Below are 22,392 nucleotides of genomic sequence, written 5' to 3' on the forward strand. Positions count from 1 at the left end.
TACTCCCACTGCCGTCTTAAAATGTTAACAAATGCAAGTTTAATTTTGGCCTTTTTCCGGCACTTTCTCCCACGCAAATGCTTGCTCTCATTCTGAAATACGACACAATCTCTCTTCGCTTCTACATTTTTTCCACCTCACCTGTGTTCAGATACTGCCCGGTGGGACTATTACCTTTCTCAGGGGGACTAGATCAATCATACCGCTGGCCAGTACTCATGGGGACTCAGCTCCACGTGTCTGGATGAAATACAGGCAGATTGCAAAAACTCTCTCCATACAAACAGAAGATTATTAATGCCCAGTTGTGTATGCAAGGGTTGGATCGACTTGTTAGGAACGATAAAAACTGGATAAATTGCAAGTGGGTATACTGTTATCTGGTTCATATATACCTGAATGATGTGCTCAACTGTCTTGGGAGAAGCTTTGTGAGCTCGAATGATGCAATAACTTTGCTGTGTCTGTGAGTGTATCAATACCCCAAGGGATCTTTTGATCCAGATTCTTCAATCTTTAGTCACATACACACTCAGAAGACACAGTCATACTATTAATACACCTCCCCCAAATTCCTTACTTTCATCATGCCTTGAAGCCTCGCATCTCTTGATCTCACAAGCTGTAATCTGACACTACAATTAGAAGAAATTGCGGTTCTGATCCAGAGTTAAAATAAGCAAGGACTAAGCAAAGACATTTCTTCAAAATGTTTGAATATACTGGACATAATGATCTCTGTGTACCTGATTAGTACAGCATGCTTTGGTGCTGAACAACAAGAGGTTTACACAGTATAAAGCACATCTCTTGGCTTTACCTACAGTGGAAGAATATTAACAAGTAGTTGGAATATTTGCCAGTAACAATTGTATGAGACAGACAGACAGACATACACACACCAACTGTTATTGGCTGTTCTAAAGAGTCAATCTTAAAATGCTTGGTTTGAAAAGAAGAAAGTTGCAGCAGACCACAGTCCATTGGCCGGTACTATTAACAGAAACTCATGTGGTCACATATTTAGCAATTTAATACAATGTCACACTAGTCACATAGGATCACTCTTTATTTACCTCTTTTTTGATTTATCATCTGAAATGTCTTTGTGATTGATTTGCCTTTATCAGTAGACTTGGTGTTACAGCAGGGCGATATGACCAAAAATATTTATCACGATATACATCTGAAAATTTGCGATAACAATATAATTGACACTAGACAAAATACTTTACAACTCCACAATTTTATTAGTGCAAAAAACCCCATCAATGTATTTTCACTTAAACAAGCAGCTGTTTTCAAGTGCATTAAAGTTATATAAAATTTGTAACAGTGCAAATTCCTTGCTGACAGTTTAACCAAAAGGCATTTCCAGTGGAAATTGGCCGACATATCCTCAGCATAACCATGTATAATATCCACAAAACTTAAAAAGAGGTTATACACACACAATACGGTAATATTATGTTGAAGCACAGTACGTATCACTCCGCGAGGCGCCTGCCTACGATAGCCGTAATGCTGCAACAATCCATCAAGCGGTGCGGCTTCGTAGCTTAGCAAAGTCATACTGAAACATTTGACAGATTTTCGAGTGCCGTGTACCACATAACATCGTTTTGAGGTCAGTAAACACAACCAGAACTCATACATAAAGCACACGGGATTATAAGGGGCACCGTCGATTTTCAGAAAAATCAAAAGGATTGATTTTAAGTGTGCCGTATTTTCCAAACAACACGGTAATAACGACGGCCCGCTAGCATGCTCTACCATAAGTAGTGCTTTGTTGTGTATCTGACGGACGAAAGCTAAACCAGTGCCACACCACTGAAGTTGAACCATTTTTACAAACCAGTTCTGGTTCATCCGTTACATTCAACGAACCGCTTTCGTCCTTCTTATTCTGCGTCGCCGCCATGTGCATATGTAAACATTAGGGGTGCAACGATACTCGTATCGATATTGAACCGTTCGATACAGTGCTTTCGGTTCGGTACGCATATGTATCGAACAATACAAAATTTGTAATTTATTTTATCAACTTTCCTTCTGATGATGCTGTCTGTGTTGAGCGCTCAGTGAATCTGCGTTCGACTACTCCGCCTAGGCTGCACTGTCGAGCGCAGATCCACTGAGCGTTAACACAGACAGCATCGTCAGAAGGAAGAGCGCAGGGCAAGCTAGCGAGACAGAAGTTAAGCTCTCCTTGCAACATGGCAAATTGAATCTCCCCCACCCTCATTCAGATCTGGCGTTTGGAATTATTTTGGTTTTCATGTGACGTATGACCCTGAAGGTAAGCGCGTCATGGACTAAAGTAAAACAGTATGTTGGATGTGCCACGCAATGCTCAATTACATGGGTGGGAACTAGTGTGTTAGCGCAGTTAGCTCGTTAACGTGTTGGCCGTCTAGCCCCACGTAGAGATTTGCCGTGTTGTGGCGTTAACGTCATTTCAACGAGATTAACGCTGACAGCACTAGTGGGAACACAACGAATATGACTGCACATCATCCTAGTGCAAAGACAAGTGGAAGCAGACAAAAACAACAAGCATGCATGCTACAAACTTTACCCGAGTCATTTAGACAGCCGTTAGCACATGATTCTCCTTATGGGGACCTGATATGTTTAATATTGTGGCGAGCTCAGACAATGAGGAGACGGAGGTATCGTTTGGTCTTGTTTCCGTGAGCTAGCCAGGGAGCACAGCCGTTTATTGACATCTGCAGAAGAACACTGCCGCTAGCTAACTGCTCAGCGCGCAACCGCACAACAACAACAACAACAACAACAACACACAGGGCGCCCTCTGACCCCGGAAGGACACACCGTCGCAGCGAGAGGGCGTCACCCGTCACTATGGCAACATAAACAAACCATAACTGTACAAACAGAACCCCGAACAGCCCTGACCCGCTACAATATGCTGCTGAGAATATAGCCCAGAAGAAGCGTATAGTATAGCTTTTATTTTGGAAAGAGCCATTTCTCTGTAATAAACTCTCTTTTCCAAAGATGAGCGATTCCTCAATCAGATACAGGTGTTACCGCGCCAGATCCGCGGCCCCGACCGTAGTAAGGAAACCTCTGGCAGTTACTTGAAGGTTCCGTAACTGACTCGTAGCCGGCAACAGCTTACTATACAGGTCAACTCCGCTAGCAAAAAGATCGAAGGAGGCGTAGGAAACTGCTTCACCGAACTTTATTTCTTCTCTAAGGCACGAACACCGCATACAGTGGGCTGAAACAGTTTACTCACAGCGAGCATCGCCGACACAACTCTGGCTGTCGAGGGAGTTATTATATTCCTTTTATTTATTTTCTTTTCGTCTCTTCTGTAGCTAACCGTTACTTTTTCCCCTTCTCCGCTCTCTCTCTTCACACACACCAGGCAGTCCCGCTACACACATCCCGAATACATTTCCCATCAGGCTTCATCCTTAAAGGGCCATGCCTGTAACACAGGGCTTGCAAAATCGCTAGCCCGACGTCCCGGGGCTAGCGATTTTTCCAGTCGGGTTACCAAAATCTATCTCTGCCCTGCCCGTCGGGCTATCATAGGAAGGAAAAATATATGTCAATGCTTTTGCATTCTTTCGGAAATGTAGCTGGGTAATTATGTCATTGGCATCGGTGAGCCACTGTCAATATGTGACATATTCAAATCGCGTTTGAATTTGCGCTTGTTTTTTGCTTTCACTTTGCAAATGTCCAGGTGCCTTCTTTTGGCGCACCGGCCGGTCACGACCGGCGGGGGAAAAGTCACTCGGGTCAGAACATGGGGTGCCACCATCATCCCACTTCTGACACCAATGTGGCGAGCTCAGACAACGAGGAGACGGAGGTGTCGTTTGGTCTTGCTTCCCGTGAGCTAGCCAGGGAGCACAGCCGTTTATTGACATCTGCAGAAGAACACTGCCGCTAGCTAACTGCTCAGCGCGGCAACCGCACAGCAACAACAACAACACACAGAGCGCCCTCTGACCCCGGAAGGACACACCGTCGCAGCGAGAGGGCGTCACCCGTCACTATGGCAACATAAACAAAACATAACTGTACAAACAGAACCCCGAACAGCCCTGACCCGCTACAATATGCTGCTGAGAATATAGCCCAGAAGAAGCGTATAGTATAGCTTTTATTTTGGAAAGAGCCATTTCTCTGTAATAAACTCTCTTTTCCAAAGATGAGCGATTCCTCAATCAGATACAGGTGTTACCGCGCCAGATCCGCGGCCCCGACCGTAGTAAGGAAACCTCTGGCAGTTACTTGAAGGTTCCGTAACTGACTCGTAGCCGGCAACAGCTTACTATACAGGTCAACTCCGCTAGCAAAAAGATCGAAGGAGGCGTAGGAAACTGCTTCACCGAACTTTATTTCTTCTCTAAGGCACGAACACCGCATACAGTGGGCTGAAACAGTTTACTCACAGCGAGCATCGCCGACACAACTCTGGCTGTCGAGGGAGTTATTATATTCCTTTTATTTATTTTCTTTTCGTCTCTTCTGTAGCTAACCGTTACTTTTTCCCCTTCTCCGCTCTCTCTCTTCACACACACCAGGCAGTCCCGCTACACACATCCCGAATACATTTCCCATCAGGCTTCATCCTTAAAGGGCCATGCCTGTAACACAGGGCTTGCAAAATCGCTAGCCCGACGTCCCGGGGCTAGCGATTTTTCCAGTCGGGTTACCAAAATCTATCTCTGCCCTGCCCGTCGGGCTATCATAGGAAGGAAAAATATATGTCAATGCTTTTGCATTCTTTCGGAAATGTAGCTGGGTAATTATGTCATTGGCATCGGTGAGCCACTGTCAATATGTGACATATTCAAATCGCGTTTGAATTTGCGCTTGTTTTTTGCTTTCACTTTGCAAATGTCCAGGTGCCTTCTTTTGGCGCACCGGCCGGTCACGACCGGCGGGGGAAAAGTCACTCGGGTCAGAACATGGGGTGCCACCATCATCCCACTTCTGACACCAATGTGGCGAGCTCAGACAACGAGGAGACGGAGGTGTCGTTTGGTCTTGCTTCCCGTGAGCTAGTCAGGGAGCACAGCCGTTTATTGACATCTGCAGAAGAACACTGCCGCTAGCTAACCCTGAGCCACGGGTTGACCGTGGCTCAGGGTTAGCTAGCGGCAGTGTTGGGAAGCGTATCTGTAACCGGAAGGTCGCCGGTTCGATCCCTGGGCTCTCTGTCCTGGTCGTTGTGTCCAGGACAAGTGTCCTTGGGCCCAAGTGTCCTTGGGCAAGACACTTTACCCAGAGGGGCCGATGGCGCGATATGGCAGCCTGGCTTCTGTCAGTCTGCCCCAGGTCAGCTGTGGCTACAACTGTAGCTTGCCTCCACCAGTGTATGAATGTGAGAGTGAATGAATAGTGGTATTGTAAAGCGCTTTGGGTGCCTAGAAAAGCGCTATATAAATCCAATCCATTATTATTATTATTATTATTATTATTATTAACTGCTCAGCGCGGCAACCGCACAGCAACAACAACACACAGGGCGCCCTCTGACCCCGGAAGGACACACCGTCGCAGCGAGAGGGCGTCACCCGTCACTATGGCAACATAAACAAAACATAACTGTACAAACAGAACCCCGAACAGCCCTGACCCGCTACAATATGCTGCTGAGAATATAGCCCAGAAGAAGCGTATAGTATAGCTTTTATTTTGGAAAGAGCCATTTCTCTGTAATAAACTCTTTTCCAAAGATGAGCGATTCCTCAATCAGATACAGGTGTTACCGCGCCAGATCCGCGGCCCCGAACCGTAGTAAGGAAACCTCTGGTAGTTACTTGAAGGTTCCGTAACTGACTCGTAGCCGGCAACAGCTTACTATACAGGTCAACTCCGCTAGCAGAACACCCGGCAGAACATTATGTTATTTACACGGGTGCACATAAGTGGTCCGCATGTGCGCATTCGCTGTCAAAAACAAAAACGCGCACAAGATATGAAGTTGCAACGCGTGTTTGCATACATAAGATTTTCTGGAGGAGGACAGACATTTGTTTAAAACTCTTAAAGATGTCGAAGAAGCTCCTTTAAGCAATTACTTTGGTGTTCCTCTACCTCCAAAGAAATGTCAGAAGGAGTCCGAACCACAAAAGAAGCACGTATTCTCGGAAAAGTGGTTGCAGGAGGTGAGCTGGCTTCAAACAAATGATGAACGCACAGAGATGTGGTGTGGAATGTGCCGTGAAAATCCCACTCTAGCGGACAAAAACAGTGCTTTTTATATGGACGCAAACGCGCGTTGCAACTTCTTATCTGGTGCGCGTCTTTTATTTTGACAGCGAATGCGCACATGCGGACCACTTATGTGCACCCGTGTAAATAACATAATGTTCTGCCGGGTGTGTTGTTGGTTTTCTCTCGATTTCTGAGTCGACAAGCGCCTTTGTTACTGGGACCAGTCATTTTAAGAAAGGCCCCCATTAGAACCCATGAGAAATGCAAGAAATGCATTATTGCTCAGTCTGCAATATCTTTCCCAGAACAAACACCAATTGCAAATAACATACGAAAAATAAACCTGAAAAATCTGTTTAGAACAGTGTACTATGTTGCAAAGAGTGAACCACCATTGGCAAAATTTAGCAGTCTTTGCAAACTTCAAAAAGCAAATGGCCTAGATCTTGGTTCCACTTGCCTCTTACCCGTGACTTCAGCGGAAATTTCAAATTCAGGATCTGACACAGACGGATTCATGTCCTACACAGTTCTTACAAGTTCATAGAAATTTCTGTTCAATTAGAACCAAGTATTTGAGTTGATGATTGTAATTTTTATACAATGTTGTAATTTGTTTTTCAACAATTTTTTGATTAATGTTTTGTTTCCTTTACAATATTATACTTTAATGTATAATATTGTAAAGGAAACAAAACAGGAAACAAAACATCAATCAAAAAATTGCTCTCTTTTTTATTCGGGCTACTTACATTTACTTTGGGCTACCAAAAACTGAAGAGTCCCTGCCCGAAGGGCTACCAGGGATTTTGAAATTTTGAGAGCCCTGAGATATATTTATTTTTTAAATTACTTTTGTTTCAGCAACATTAAATTTAAAAACTGTACTTTTGAGTTAAAATATATATTTATAATTTTAATAAATGACAAATTAAAAAGGCATGAACATTTTTTTTGTATCGAAAAAATATCGAACCGTGACACCAAAGTATCGAACCGAACCGTGAATTTTGTGTATCATTGCACCCCTAGTAAACATAGGCACTGCTCATGCGCGTTTTACCCATATTCTATCGCAATATTTCATTTTCCTATCGTTGCCCAAAATTACACTGGTATTACTGTGAATGGTATGACATAGCCCAGCCCTACTTGGTGTTAAACCAGGAAGAGATTCAAAGTTAAATGGTGCTCTGGTTTAGTCTAAATTCATGTAGTGTCGATGTGTCGAAATTCATCAACATAGTTTAATAAATCGAGAAAAAAAAAATCTAAAATAACGTGGATTATACTAGTGAACTAGTATATTCAACTAGTGTTGAATTTGGACAGGAAAGGAAAAACAAAGTCAACAAAATGTAATAAATAAATTGTATAATGACCTGTTAAGTTAAGTACAACTACTACTGGCAGTATGTGGGAGGCAACAAAGAAAGAAAAAATCAAATTTTGTTTTGCACGCTTCTTAAAGCCTTGCATGACAGCTCAATGTTTGTGTGGGACATTTGGAAAAAAAAAAAACCCTCAAAAAAACATGATGGATCTTTAGTTTGGGGGAGGAGTCTCAAATGTAAGGCCCAGCAGCCAGAATCTGCCCTGTGAAGACTCAAATCCAGCCCACTGGACAGCTTAAGAAAATGTGAAGAAATGTATAGATTTAGAACCTTTAACTGTGTTTTCATGAGAGACTAACTCTGGACTTACTAATAGTGTCAATTTAAAAATATATATATATTTTATAGTTACAGGATAGTCTGCTTATATTAATAAACAATAAACCATCATGACTTCTTGTCATTTTATGCATGGAGTTTCACTGGTCTTCAGATCAAACTGGGCTGTATCTAGCCCACGATGTAAAATGGGTTTAAGGCTAAGCACAGAAAACGAGGGGACAGCTGTAGGGGAGGCTCCAATTTCAAATACTGGCTTCTTTTGGACTCTTCCACATTGCTGTCTACTGCAGGAACTATTTAGCTATTTTTAAAGCTTGTCTGATTCCATTAGCCTAATAATCCAGTGTTACTGGGTTATTTCTGAATGCCAGAACTAAAACCTTCTAAAATTCTCACAATATAAAAGCCTAGAAATATGCATGTCATGCATGACAAACAAATTGTAACATTATGTTGACAATAATGGGATTCTGATACAGTAATGCAGAGAAAGACAATACAGAAAGCATCATATTAGTAATAACATTTACAGAATGCTTGTATTAATGTTCTTGCAAATGTAAAAACAGAATGTGTGTGAAAAGGTAAAGGTTATTAAATATGGACATCAGCAAGCCTCCGGCACAACAGCAGTCTCATGTGCGTCATACTTATCCACTTCAACATAAAGTACATGATTCATACACAAAAAAAACCCCACACCCTTCTCTTTATTCAGTGAGAATTTAATACACAAAGGAAAGAAGCAGCATGACTGCCCTCCTTGTAGATCAAAGCACATAAGCTCATTCTCAGTCTTCAAAGATATCCATGTCAAGCAGTTTTTGCAGCTATACAGAGAAGCTGGTACAATTCCTTCTTGCAATTCCAAAAAACACTTTTCTTTTAGGCTTTTCAAAACATACACTTGAGTAACACAGTACAAAAACTTTAAAAAGGTCTTGATCCTCTTTCTCTCCTCTGAAAATAATCTGTGTGCTGACCACTAACTGGGCAGCATATAATGCTAATCATAAGATCAGTATCATCAGACTACATCCACCATCAGTTCAGTATAACAACACTAAAATGATCCTCATATGAAAATTTCAAAGATTGTATGGTGCTGATAATAACATTTAGCATGCAATGGATGACATAGAAAAACCTGATCATACCACCTTTGAACACACATAAAGAATGTGGTACTGTTTCGATCACATTATGTTAAAACTGGGCACCAAGTTTATGAAAAAAAGCCATCCATTTTCTTAATCGCCTATCCAGTTTAGGGTAGTGGGTAGGGATGGGTACCGGTATCATAAACGATAGTAACCAGACCGAAAAGCAGCGCACAAGCCGAGAAATGCGCCGTATTTGATAGCTTGCTGTGAGACCTCACACCGTGCACATCTACTGCGGGTGGGTTGTCTGCTATCGGACCCGGAGTTAGCAACATCCCCCAAAAACCCGAAGATTAGAGTCCTGGCCCCTAGCCCTGCCAGTGTAGCAGAAATGATGACAGATGATGATGCAGCAGCAGCCGTTCTTCTCTGGGTCAGTAGCTTAATGTTGTTCGTGTGTAATTTACGTTGAGTAGGCTAACCACGTTATTACATTAAATGCATGTAAGGTGAACTAGCAGACATCATCATAGCTACATGCGGCTGTCTTCTTGTTTGATGGCAGATACTCCCTTCACCCTGGCCAAAAAGGCTAAAATGACCAAAGAAAAAGTGGAAAACAGTTCAACATGAGAGGTTTTTGGACAAAGTTTGTGTTTTTTTCCATTGTTTAAGCACTGCTTCCAGCCAAGAATGATACCATATCATTTTAATGGAGAGAGACAGAACAACAACCAAAAATCCAGGAAAAACAAAAAAAAACAAAAAACATATTATATAAAAGTTATGAATTGATTTGCATGTCGTTAATGAAATAAAAATCTTGTCCCCTACAACCCCGCCAGAATCCCTGCTCCCACAGATTGGAATTTGACACAACCAACAAACCAATCAATCACAGAGACTCCTAATTTCAACTTGAAATGTGTATAAAGCGCACCTGTCCACAAAGTCCATTTCTTCCATTCCAACCTCTCCACCACCGTGGGCAAGACCAAAGAGCTGTCAAAGGACCTCAGGGACAAAATTCTGTAAAGATGAGTCGGCCAAAATCCCTCCCTCACACTCTCCTGCAAACTACAAGAAACATCTTACTGCCGTACTTCCCAAAAAGGGTTTCTCCACTGAAGAAAGTAATAAAGTCTCCAAATACCAAGTCATGCTTTGCATGCGACTCAAATACTTTACATTTACTGACATACAAATCAATTTATAAATTTTATGTAATGCTTGCTTTTATTTCTGGAAAAAAAAAAAAAAAAAAAAAACAACAACAACAAGAAATAGACATTTAAATCAAGCTTTCTAAATTAGGATCCCTCCAGCTGCTTCTCAGTGATTGCATGCTGAATATTTTTTCTGTAGGGCAATAGAGACAAATAAAAAATAAAGATTCATTAGTTCTCACAATGCATATTGACTCTGCAGTGCTAACTGGAAATCATGCCCTACAGTGCATTGGATCTGCTTAAGATAGGCGCATTTCAAATTGATATAAATTGCAGCCTATTAACTTTGCCTCCGAACACAGAAGATATCATATTGCATGTACTTTATTGTCTTTTATCCTAATTTTTGATCTGGACTCAATCACTTTGACTTCTGACTGAAATGGTAATGACCAGTCCCTCACTGAGTCTCCTCACCCAAACATGACTCAGTTCAGTTAGCCTTCAAAGAGTCTTGTAAGTAAAAGCCAGTTAGTGCCAAGAGTAGAAGAAAAGCTCACTGTCTGACAATCACAGAGACCTGGCATGACTTTTGCTGCCATGATGCCAGGTCTCTCTTGGAAACGAGATTTTTAATCTCAATGATTTTTTTTTTTTTTTTTAACCCGGAGAAATAAAGGACTAATAATTATTAAAAAAAAAGTTTTTAAAAATTACTAACAATGGTGACACAAAGGGATATTCAAGGTCATCCCTTGAAGTTCAGTTTACTACACAACTTTGGAACTTCTAAACTTGTCTGTATCTGTATCTAGTAAGAGTCTCTAAGATAGACCTCCCCATGTTAACCAAGCCTACCTTAGATATGAGCAAGAGAGAGATAGCTTAAGCCATACTGGCTTGGACATCACCTGAATTAAGAAGGAACCATCATGGACCCAGGCCCATGTGTGGTATGTACCACCAGCAGACAGAAGAAGTGACTGACATCCAGAAATCCTACCACTGACCAGACAAAGCTGGACTGAAAGTCAGCACTAATCATGGCAGGAACAAGCCGTAAGTACAAGATTCATAGAGGCAGGAGTCTACACTCGAGGCAAGACCCCAGGTGCAGGCTGCAGAAAGATGCTCCTGAGACAATTCAGCACATGACAGCCAGGTGCAAAAACGCCATAACCAAGTGGCCGGCATAATATACAGGAACATGTGTGCCGAGTATGCCCTAGAAGTCCCGAGGTCAAAATGGGTGGGTGGTTGAGCTAAGATCCTGTGCGACTTTCAGATAAAGAAAAACTGGAGATAGTAGTGATGGACAAGCAGAGGAAGACAGCGCAGTGATAGATGTAGCTACACCGAGTGATATCAACATCAGGAAGCAAGAGAAGTACCAAAGCCTGAGAGAGGAGAAGATGTGGAGGATGAAGGCAACAGTTGTCCCAGTGGTGTTCGGAGCACTCAGTGACCCCCAAGCTAGAACAGTGGTTCCAGTAGATCACAGGATCAACATCCAAGATCTTTGTCCAAATGAGCGCAGTCGTTCTGCACAGAACCCTCAAGCTCCCAGGCCTCTGGTAGACTACCCAAGCTTGAAGGATAAAGACCACCCACAGGGGTTAGATGGGGACTTTTTATATATTATATAAAAAAATGTATAACCATATGTTGGCAAATCAAAGGTATCTAAAACAATTGTTTTATTCTCTGTTCATTAAAATACAGCTAGCATAAGGTGTTCTCTTTTAACCACCACTCAGTGTTCGCTATAATGAACCTGTGTAATATATGGTGGTGGTTTAAATGAGGCATTCAAAATGCAATTTTGTAAGACAGAGTGTGGAAAGTTATGCATGAACAAAGGCTAAACTAAGCCTTAAAAAAGAAAAAGAAAAGAAATGGGTAAATTGTCAACTTGCTAAACTTTCTGCCATTGCCTTCCCATTGTTTGGAAATGTCACAGAGTCATACTGTGAAGGTCAATAGTTTAGAGCATAGAGAAGCAGACAGATACTTCAATGTTGCTAATTATAGAGGTTTTCAAACCATAAAGTTCATCTATAAAGTTGCAAAATATTTTCAGGTACAGGGTCAAAGTAGATGCAGAGCAGAAATACTGCCTGAGAATAAAGTGGCCCATAGTAAGAGCACCTCTACTGATTGTGACACACAAGCCATGAGGACTTTTTATTGTCCAAAAGTTTGCATAAAGAGTCTGCAATCAAAAGCAATCATATATATAGAAATATAAATATATATATAGAAATATTAGAACTAAGTGCTAGAGGCTGGTTAACATACCAGAGTAAGAAAATTGAGATTTCAGCTTCTTTAAAAAAAGGACTTCGAAGTTGCTGAGTCTTACAAAATATAACTTTATAATATGAATAGCCAGTTGTTTGGACAGAAACAAGAGCCCAATGCAGCCCCATGGACAAGGATTGAGATTTTGAAAAACAAAGACAATGTGGCTGTGTTAAGAGCAGCCAGAGCTGGAAAAACAAATTCTCTGCAGGGGTCAACCAGCATATTTCTACCTCATCATGGTGGCAGGAGTGCACAAAAAGCACAAATCTCAGATGGAAGCTCAATGTCATGCAGCATTCTCATCCCTACTACACTACTAAAGACCCACAAAGACAGAGCACAGATTTTTGGTATACCAAAAGAAGCAAAAGCCTGCATTCATGAGACTGCTACCCTTTCACAAGGAAGCTAATAATGGATGAATACGGGGATCTGAAGACTGTGTCTTGAAACTTGTTTTAATATTAATTAAGTTGGTTTCCAATTGTCATAGTTTGTTACATCATAACGTTTACTCTAACTCAAGTTATTAATGATGAGTGACTACTAAACAGGAACTTAGATTTTTTTGACATAGGAGGAATAAATTCAATACATTTTCAGGGGTGCCTTTGGAAACTGGATTTCGTGGAGAGTTAACAAAGAAGAGGTATACAGTTCTAGAGTTATCGGGCTTATATGGTTGATTGCGAGTCAGCTAATGTAAAGTTTTCTGATATTTCCTATGCATTTATTACTGATTACTATTAAAATGTTGAAAGTTAAACGTGTATATACACTCAAAAATAAAATTTACAGTGTGCAACCTGGATATCATGTTAATGAGAAATGGAAGGACAACCTAATATATTTCCTCTATATACAGCTGTTGCTGGCTCAGAGGCATAAAAATATAGATATAAAATGGTTTCATATTGATGTATTTTAGCTTGCTAGCATTTGTAGAAAAAAGCAGAAAAAAGAAAACATTGGGGCTAATGGGAATGTCATTCAGACATCTGATGCCTGTATAAAATTTCAAGGCAATTCATCTGACAGCTGTTAAGATATTTCAGCATCAAGCATTAGCAATAACAAAACCATCAGCACTTTTCTTTCTATCATAACTGAAAAAGCCACAGCGAGACAGAGCTGGTACAAATATCTAAAAGATAAATTGATAACCTTTTAAAGCGGGATAAAAATATATATGTACTCTACTAATTTTTAAGTAAGTCTGAAACACATCCATTATTCCACAAACTCTGAACCGTCTTTTCTTTTCTTTTTTTTAAACTGTTGAGTCATCTTTTTATTACTCTTTAATCTCTTCAGTCTTTATCTACCAAAGGATCTCACCACCACCATCCTTGAAACAAACTACAGAAGGGACTTTGTTCAGTCCTTGGAGTGGGTACACAAACAAATCTGACATCTAACCAGGCTAAACTCTTCAGGGAAACTTGGTGGCAGCCGCTTGCCATTACTCTCATGATTGGATCAATATTAATACAGCGAGTGAGTCAGAGACCTTTTTTAAAGGTGTGGAGAATGGGAGAAATAGTAAAGCAAGTCCTTCCCATTATTAGTTGTTTTTAGTGATAATTAAATGTGTCACCTTAAGAGAGCATTTAGTAACTAAATCCTCCTCCTGAATAATTGACTACATCTCCAGATACAAAAGCAACAGCTCTCCACCCATAACAGACATTAAAGCTAAAAGCATTAGATGCCTCCAGAGAGCTACTCCCACTACCAGTGCAGGGAGAAACACACAGAGAACAAAGTGTTTCCAATGTCAAACACGAAACACTCATGTTCTGTGCTGTCAGCTGTGGCTGACTGATAATACACTGAGTGCTGCTGATTTCCATATATGCACGGATATTTCATATTTGTACATTTTAACTACGAAATCAGAGAATTAAAGAACAGCGCCTGGCAGATAGCTGATGTAAAGCACTTTTGTAGTTCTATAAAGAGTTTTCCCTAAATATTTCTATATTTTTTCTATAAAATATGGACAATGTCATACACTGGTTCCATTGTGGACATTTGTCAGTCGCAGTGTAATAACCCTCTAAACCATACACTGCTTTGTCTGTTTACTTGAAACTGGACCATAAATTATCATCATGCTATACTGATTAGGACCTGAATCTAGCAACTAAGACAACAAACATAAATCAAGTGATCACTATGGCCACTTTCTCAAATGTCTACACGTGTATTTATTTATCTGTTTTTGGCAATTTTAAGAGTTGCCCCCATTACCATATGGTTAGGGTGGAAGGTTTACAGCATTTCTAGAGCTTATATGAATCCTTCATATACAAGTATTTGGTCTTGTGCACTTCTTGTTGGTTATGCTCTGGGTTTCTGTGGGTAGGTTCATCTTCTGAATGCCTCCAGGATAAAATGAGGCAACTTTCTCCCTCTTCTACACAAGATGTTTGTTTCTGTGTTTCATGGTATTGCAAGCTGGATTTAAAATGTAAAAAACAGCTTGAAAACTTCACAGATGGCTTAAACTATAACTTGATGAACCTTATAATGTTGAATTTTATTCCAGCTTTAAAGATAGGGTGATGTCTTCTCCACTAACCTCAAAGTTTTAAATTAAAACCCCAGTTTCATTTTATTCATTCATTTTTCTTTTGCGTGTCTATAGGCACTCCAGTGTTTACACTGGACATTATTTACTCAATTTACTGCTGACTTGACTTGAATCCAGAAATCTGTATTTTGACTAGTGAATACATCGTAGCATGTTTAAATTCTACTTTTCATATCTTCTTTTCTAGCTGCTACGCTGTAAAGCACAACTCCATTTTTAACTGAAGGCATTTCTTTCCCATTGAAAAGCAGATTTAGCCAACACCCTCCTTGGTTTTTTGCCAAACTGGTGACAGGTTCTGTCTTGATTTAGGTATGTGAAAGACAATGGGAGATTAATAAAGATACAGTCAATGATCTCTAGGACAAATCACCCTCCCATGTCATCCTTGTTTCCTCAGCCTTGTCCTTGTGCCAAGGCCTCTTTATGATCTACCAGCTGACTGAGAGTAAGGAAAGTGCTGAGTATCCCACTAAAGCTCTCACACACCTTAAGCTGAATTAATCTTATGTTAACATTCAGCTGACGATCTGTCTGTTTGTGTGCATACAGTAAAACACTGTCACGCCAGACACAGCAACAACTTTTGCGTTATGACTACACTCATGCAGCATTGTGTGCATCTTCAGCTGTTTGTCAGTTTGAAGCCACATTAAAGCTTGCCAGTAGACACACCCACAACTTGTTCAGTGCGTCTGTGCCTTCTTTTATGCCTCTTGTATAACATTACAATCCCATAAAACTGACAACCACCACCACACTCAACGTGTTTCATTATGTGCCAGCAGGGCAATATACTGTACCGAAGGGAACTGTTGTTTTCCAGAAACAAAGACGTTAATGAGCTATAATGCACTTCATGTTCCTGAGGAATAGCAAAAAAAAAAAAAAAAAAAAAACTGGCACAAGAAAGAACTTTAATATGGGACCACAGTAACAGCACCTCTGCAGAGGTCAGTGCCTCACTCTGGTGTGTTGAGAAACAATAATGTACGAAGGCTTACCTTGTGTGACACGTGAGATCCCACGTGGAGAATTCATGGTCATCGAGGTTAGTGACTACCTTGGCTGCCCTTGGCCAGACGGCGTGACGTTTGATAGGAACCAGCTCTTGACCGATCTCCCGTGTGGGGTCACGACTGCAGCAGGCACCCATCCTTCGACAGCAAAACACTTCTTTGTTTAATGACTAGGTGGTTCAACTCTTACTGGTATCTCCTACGGGTTCCTGATTTGCTTCCCACCATGCCAGCTGTAAGCATCTTACTCCTATTGTCCTGTCCAGTGTCACCAGTCCTCTCTCTGTCCACTCCCCATTTCTGACCACCCTAGTACGCGTCAGATGATTTCTCTCTCCAGGCTACATTACAAATGTTTTGGTGGCCTGCCCCAGGCAACTTTGCCCTCCTCCTTATTCTGACAGAAGTGTTACTGTCTCCCACAGCTAGCCAGACTTTAAGGGCCACAACATTGTATCAAGCATCTTGTTGTTACTCTCTCTCACTGTTTCCATCTGAGGCCTTCAATCCCTCCTTTGTGTCTGTCCTCGTTTGCTCAGTGAGGAACACAGATGGGCGCCCCACACTTTCCAGTCCCGAGCTTTGCTTTTTCTTCATAGACAACAGTCATGTAGAAAAGAGTGAGACAAGTCAGTCCTACGCTGCAGCGATGTGTGGGCTTCTCATGCGGAGAAATTCAACAGTTGCAATAAGATTTGGCTCCATGTTTCCATTTGTAGGCTCTACATTTCATGCATTTTTTTCCCATGTCTGAAGTTTATTATAGCACAATCTTCTGTAGACCTTTAGAGAAAATAAAAACAGACTCTTTCTAGTCTGTGTTGAGTACAAGGTATTAGAATTCTGCCTTTTTTTTAAAAACAACAACACATCTTTCTTGTCCTTTATTGGCCACTTTCAGACTCTAAAAGCTGAGGATCTTTTGCCGTTTCTTTTTATGGACAATAGATCTGCTTTGCTATGCCATTGAGTGCCAAAATTTTAGCTCACAATGTATTTATATATATTGCTACATATTTGTAGCAATTCATCAAACAGCTGTTAAACAACCACAAAATACTCTTTGTGCAGTCAATTCCCCTCTCTTCCACAACTTCTTAAAATACATGTCTGTCCTTCAAACTCATCCTCCCTCCTACAAACACCCCAACAACATCCTTTTTAGTGTTGTAACAAAAAATACCTTTCCTAGTTAACTGGGTTTATTTACTCAAAGATAATGGACATTATTGTTTATTAAATTATGACAAAAAAATAAATAAAATATTTCTATCAAATACAGCAACAATGCCTTTTACTTGGATCACTGCCGTGCAAATCAATACACATGCGAGTAAATAAGGGAAGTTACTCGCATGTGTAAGAGAAGCAAATACAGTCAAGACATAAAAATTATTGTTGCTTTTTGGTTTCCTCACCTAGAATCACCTGCCTAAGAGAGATCATGTTGACTTGTTGTTCACTGCCATGACTGCGTTATCTATCGTTCGTCATAGTGTGGCTTGCTAGTGTTCCACACCTGCTATTTTCAGGAGCAGGCAAAACAGAAAAATTTAATGGGGGGGTAAAAAAAAAAATCAAAGGATGCAGAAAAAAATACAAGGGAAAAGAAGGGAAAAATCAATGTTACGCAAAGCCAAGGTGACTTCAATTTATGAAGATCCTGGGATTAGGAGAGGTTCCAACAATCATTCAAGGCCACAGGCCCAAGAACACTTCACTGATGTAAACAATAATTAGCACATCTTAAAATTCAGGTAGTGTAAAATCAAAGGATTTATTTCATGAAGTCTACTATTGGCAAAGCAGCTCTGTAACAGAAAAAGCCAAGGCTGATGTACTACACAGCCAAAGGAAAGTAACCAAATCAAAGACCCTGTCTTTTTAAGTTGCTTTTTAAAATAACGCAACCTGATACAAAGCAAACCATATACTTTGTATAGAAGATGGGTGTAGCCTCTAGACATGAAAAATTATGCCCTGATGCTGCATTCTTCTTAGAGTCTGCAAAGTATAACAGCAAAAAGATTGTGTATAGAAAATTATCAATACACAAACTAGCATATGACCTCAATTTATAGTTTTATACTGACTGCTAAAATACTGACTTTAGCATAACTTGTTGTTCATTCTATAAATTACAGTCTCATTTAGACAAAGCATAGTATGTTTAAGGGTATTGGTATTGAATGGTTGATTTCATAGACTGAGCCACCCCTCGAACCAAGATCATGATGGCATGTTTGTTGTGGTATTTCCCCTCTTTGTTGTGATCACTGTTGGAGTTGTTACTTTAAAACATCATTATTACAGATATTACACAGAACACCTTTCTTAAAAGTAATGCAGTACATTACTTCATTACTCGAAATGAAGTAATGTAAAGGAAAAAGGGTTCTTGGCTAGCTTAGCGTTAGCATGCTGCCTGTACAGATGCTTGCAAAGAACCGAAGCTGTGTTACCAGAATAATGCAGTCGTTTGTTTTCTGGATGCAATTTGCACTTTACCATTTATCTCATCCTTTTATGCAATAAAAATAAACGTCCATATCCATGCCACAGACTCCGTCGCCATTTCCCTCCTCTGACACGTCAACTGAAATTAGCTGACTGCAGCGCAAACGCAAGAAGCTGGATCGATGCGCAGGCAGACTAACAATTCAAACAAACTAGACTACCAGACACCAGTTTTCTACAAGAACCGGTTCTGGAGTCCCATCCCTACTGTTAACAGTGTTAAAGTTTATTTTCCAAGCTCAAATAAAAATTTAGATTGACTGTGCAAAAGGGGAAGCAGCAAGAGGTTAATGTTCTCTGATATGAAAAATAGCTGTTGAGTACAGTGGCGGGACATGACAGACATAACTGCACTCTCATCTTTCAACATGCAGGAAATCAGATGTGGCTGACATTTCAATAGATGGTATGTGAGTTTATGAATGTTTAAATGGTTCTTTTTTTGTATTTCCTTTTCATAATAGAAAAAAAAACAAACTCATTTTGAACTTTGTACCCCTACACACTGATTAAGACAAATGAAAAAGGCACCAGTCAAAAGTCAAGTGTGTTCAGAACATTCTGGACTTTGTAAATGATCACAACAGGACACTTTGTCATTAAGAGTTCAGAAAAGATCTGCAATTACCAAAAGTATTATAATGTGTAGTCATGTTTTGGATCGCAATCCCTTTTAAAATGGAGGACCATTTGGAGCAGTCATTTTAAAATTGTTCACATGCACATAATCATTTTACGGCTGTAAGCCTCTTAATCATTTTAATAACTTTTTTGGGTGCCTGTGGCTATTTATCCAATACCAGACCCCTTTCTCTGTTTGTCAGCATATGTATGAATTGAAAAGCACACAAAAAGCTGCACAGAAATTTTATGTGCAAATTGTCATCCTGCTTTGTTTTTACATCTTATCCATCATATTCCCATTAAATGTCACAATAAAGCACATATCAGCCTGCCAGATCAGTGCTGTACTCAGATTCTCTGTAAGAGTCTGTGGATTAATACCACAGCCTCAGGGCAAGGTTAAATATTCAAGAGATCCATTTTCAGACCAACTCCAAAGATGGTGTTACACACACACACACACACACACACACACACACACACACACACACGACCCTAAAGACTAAGGTCTTTCCCAAAGAGAAAGACAAAAGAAGAGGAAAAGAAGAGAAGAGTCCCTTAAGAATACTGAAGGTGCACTGTCAGGAAAACTACTCCTTGAAGAAAGTGCCAGTATGTGGATTGTGGAGTCTGTTTGACACAACAATGAGTTGAGGAAACGCATAAATTATAGTTAAGAGCAAAAACCTGAAATGCTGTGAGTTTGATGAGGGCCTATCACTGCCACATTTAAAGCCCAGTAATTTACATATTGGGTTTCACTTGTTTAATCCACACTAAAAACCAGTGGGTAAAAAACAGTGAGCTGGGCAGTTATCCCTCTAATCTCTATAATCTATATAAAGCAGCACATACATGTCTCTTTTCTGTAGATGCTGTACTATTCTCATGATTTAAAGCTCATTAGATACAAAGGAAATAAATCAGTTTTCATATATGGTCATCCATACACATAAGATAACAACCTTTTACAAAGGTATTTAAAATAAGTTTTAGGTATGGTTTGATACAAAGGAATTTATTCATAATGTGAAAATGTAATTCCAGAAGAAACTGCAGAGAAACAAGTGTACCATGTGTAACCCACATAAAAAGAGCTGCATCTATAACTAAGCCGAAATTTTAAATTCCAATTGGGAGCGTGCCCGTGAAGGCATCGCGACGCGTCACGCCGCGAGGTTGCACATGCCTGTTGTGACCAATCACATTCGCGAGGCACCGATATATGCCTTCCGGGTTGTCGCCTCGAAACGACGCGGGGGAGAGGCGTTAGCGGATGGAAGCAACAGTATTTTGATACCGCCGTGGGTAGATGCGTGGGGCTCGTATGTGACATCGCACGTAGTGAATGTGCAGGCTAGTGGTGCCCTGGAGAGACCACAGCGACACCACTACTTTGGATGGCGAGCTAGGCCCAACGAGCCAGAACCCCAGCTACAACTTCCTGCGGTCTGGTAGGAGGCTGCTGCGGCCTACACTCTCCCCTCTTGGTTTAGTCCCCTAAATCTCACTTCTGAGATTTCAGCTTTGGAATCTTAGTGCTGATCATCCTACTTCAAATTTCAACCTGTCTAGACTGTCATACGCGTTGGACTTATATCACTCATGAAATAAACTTTATGGACATTGTTGCCAGAGGTTGGACGAGGTTCCTGCACTGCCGTGCAGCGGATATTTTACAAGCTTGAATTGTTTTATTTTTTCCTTGTCTGCAGATTTTGTAAATATTGGTGTTTGGTAATTGCACTTTATTTTCACTATAAATAACAATTGTAATCACAATATCTGTGGTTGTACGTTTATTGTACTTCACTCACCTCCTAGAGCCGAATCTGATATCTTCTGAATTGGCCCAACTATTCATAACCAACTTAAATTATTTTAGCTTATGTACTTGCTACATAAGACAAATTAGTGGCGAGCCAGCCAGGAGGTTGTGTCAAGTATAATATTGTTGTGTACATTCAGTCTCACTATCTCACCATATTACTATGAACATGGACTTGTTGGAGTCATTAGGTGTTAAAATACCAAACGCGGTGTTGGTCAGTGGCGTCCCCGCATATGTGGTTGAGGAGGTTGAAGATTTTCTTCTCCAGTATGGTGCTATTGAACGCTCCGTGCCAATAAACTCACCCGGCTCTGAGTTTAATAATATGCTCGTTGTTGAGTTTAAAACGGGGTCTGCTTTTGATTTATTGGGTCCGATTCTGCCGTATACATTTAAGCCCTTAAATAATGAATATCATATAAAAAGCTTGTCTAAAATCTATGCGGCTACTGTCGGGTGCACAAAGACTAAGACTTATTTAGCTGACTTAAAACAAGTAGCAAAACTGTCTGGTCAGGATTTTGCTGAAGTTCTCCAAGAACTAATGACCCAAATAAATGGAGCTGTTTCAGAACTGCGCCCAGGAAAACCAGAAGGGCTCAAGCAGGAATGCACTGCCGCATCTGAACACAAAATGGCTGCCACTCCGGATCGACAAACCCACAACATGGCTAGCCCTGTCACTTCTTCAGCTGCCCTACATCCTACAACAACAGAAGGACATTCTATCAGTATGTCTGCGGCTGAGTTGAATCCACCTGAAGTACAGAGGTATGTTGTGGAGCATATAGTAAAGAGCGAAGATGTAAACATACGCTCATCCCATAAGCTGCGCATGTTTTCTGGGAGACTACCACACCCACAGCATGAGGTGGACTATGATACATGGCGCTCTGGAGTGGATCTCATCTTAAAGGATCCAGCCATTTCAGAACTGCGAAGATCCAGACACATTCTTGATAGTCTTTTACCACCTGCAGCGGACATAATCAAGCACCTTAACCCCGACCTACCAGCAGAGACTTATATTCAACATCTTGATTCTGCTTATGGAATTGTACAGGACGGGGAAGAACTTTATGCGAAGTTCATGGACACGCTGCAGAACTCGGGTGAGAAACCATCCGGCTACCTACAGCGACTTCAGGTGGCCCTGAGTTTAGCTGTCAAGCGGGGAGGAGTCAAGCAGAGTGAAGTGAACAGGCACCTGCTCAGCCAATTCTGTAGGGGATGTTGGGATAGTAACCTTATCTCTGAGCTCCAGCTGAAGCAGAGAAAATCCAACCCACCCTCTTTTGCAGAACTGTTACTCCTATTAAGAACTGAAGAAGACAGAGAAGCTA

General features: G+C 40.8%; 1 protein-coding gene across 7 annotated transcripts in view; it reads right to left on the reverse strand.

The window, feature by feature from the left end:
- The window catches only part of LOC309710813 (pleckstrin homology domain-containing family A member 7-like), a 151,559-nt gene that overhangs the window by 111,409 nt on the left and 17,758 nt on the right, over positions 1 to 22,392 (reverse strand). The window contains exon 1 of one of the 7 annotated variants that reach the window (XM_082540601.1): positions 16,063 to 16,482. The exons of 5 other annotated variants lie outside the window; for them this stretch is intronic. In XM_082540601.1, coding sequence (XP_082396727.1) covers positions 16,063 to 16,214 — 152 coding nt within the window. In that variant the 5' untranslated portion in view covers positions 16,215 to 16,482. Of the gene's footprint in view, positions 1 to 3,268; positions 3,519 to 16,062; positions 16,483 to 22,392 lie in introns of those variants that run through there. One more of the 7 variants, XM_082540605.1, reaches the window with a different exon arrangement.

This window comes from Aulonocara stuartgranti (assembly GCF_965226115.1).
Source record: "Aulonocara stuartgranti genome assembly, chromosome: 7".
NCBI lineage: Eukaryota > Metazoa > Chordata > Actinopteri > Cichliformes > Cichlidae > Aulonocara > Aulonocara stuartgranti.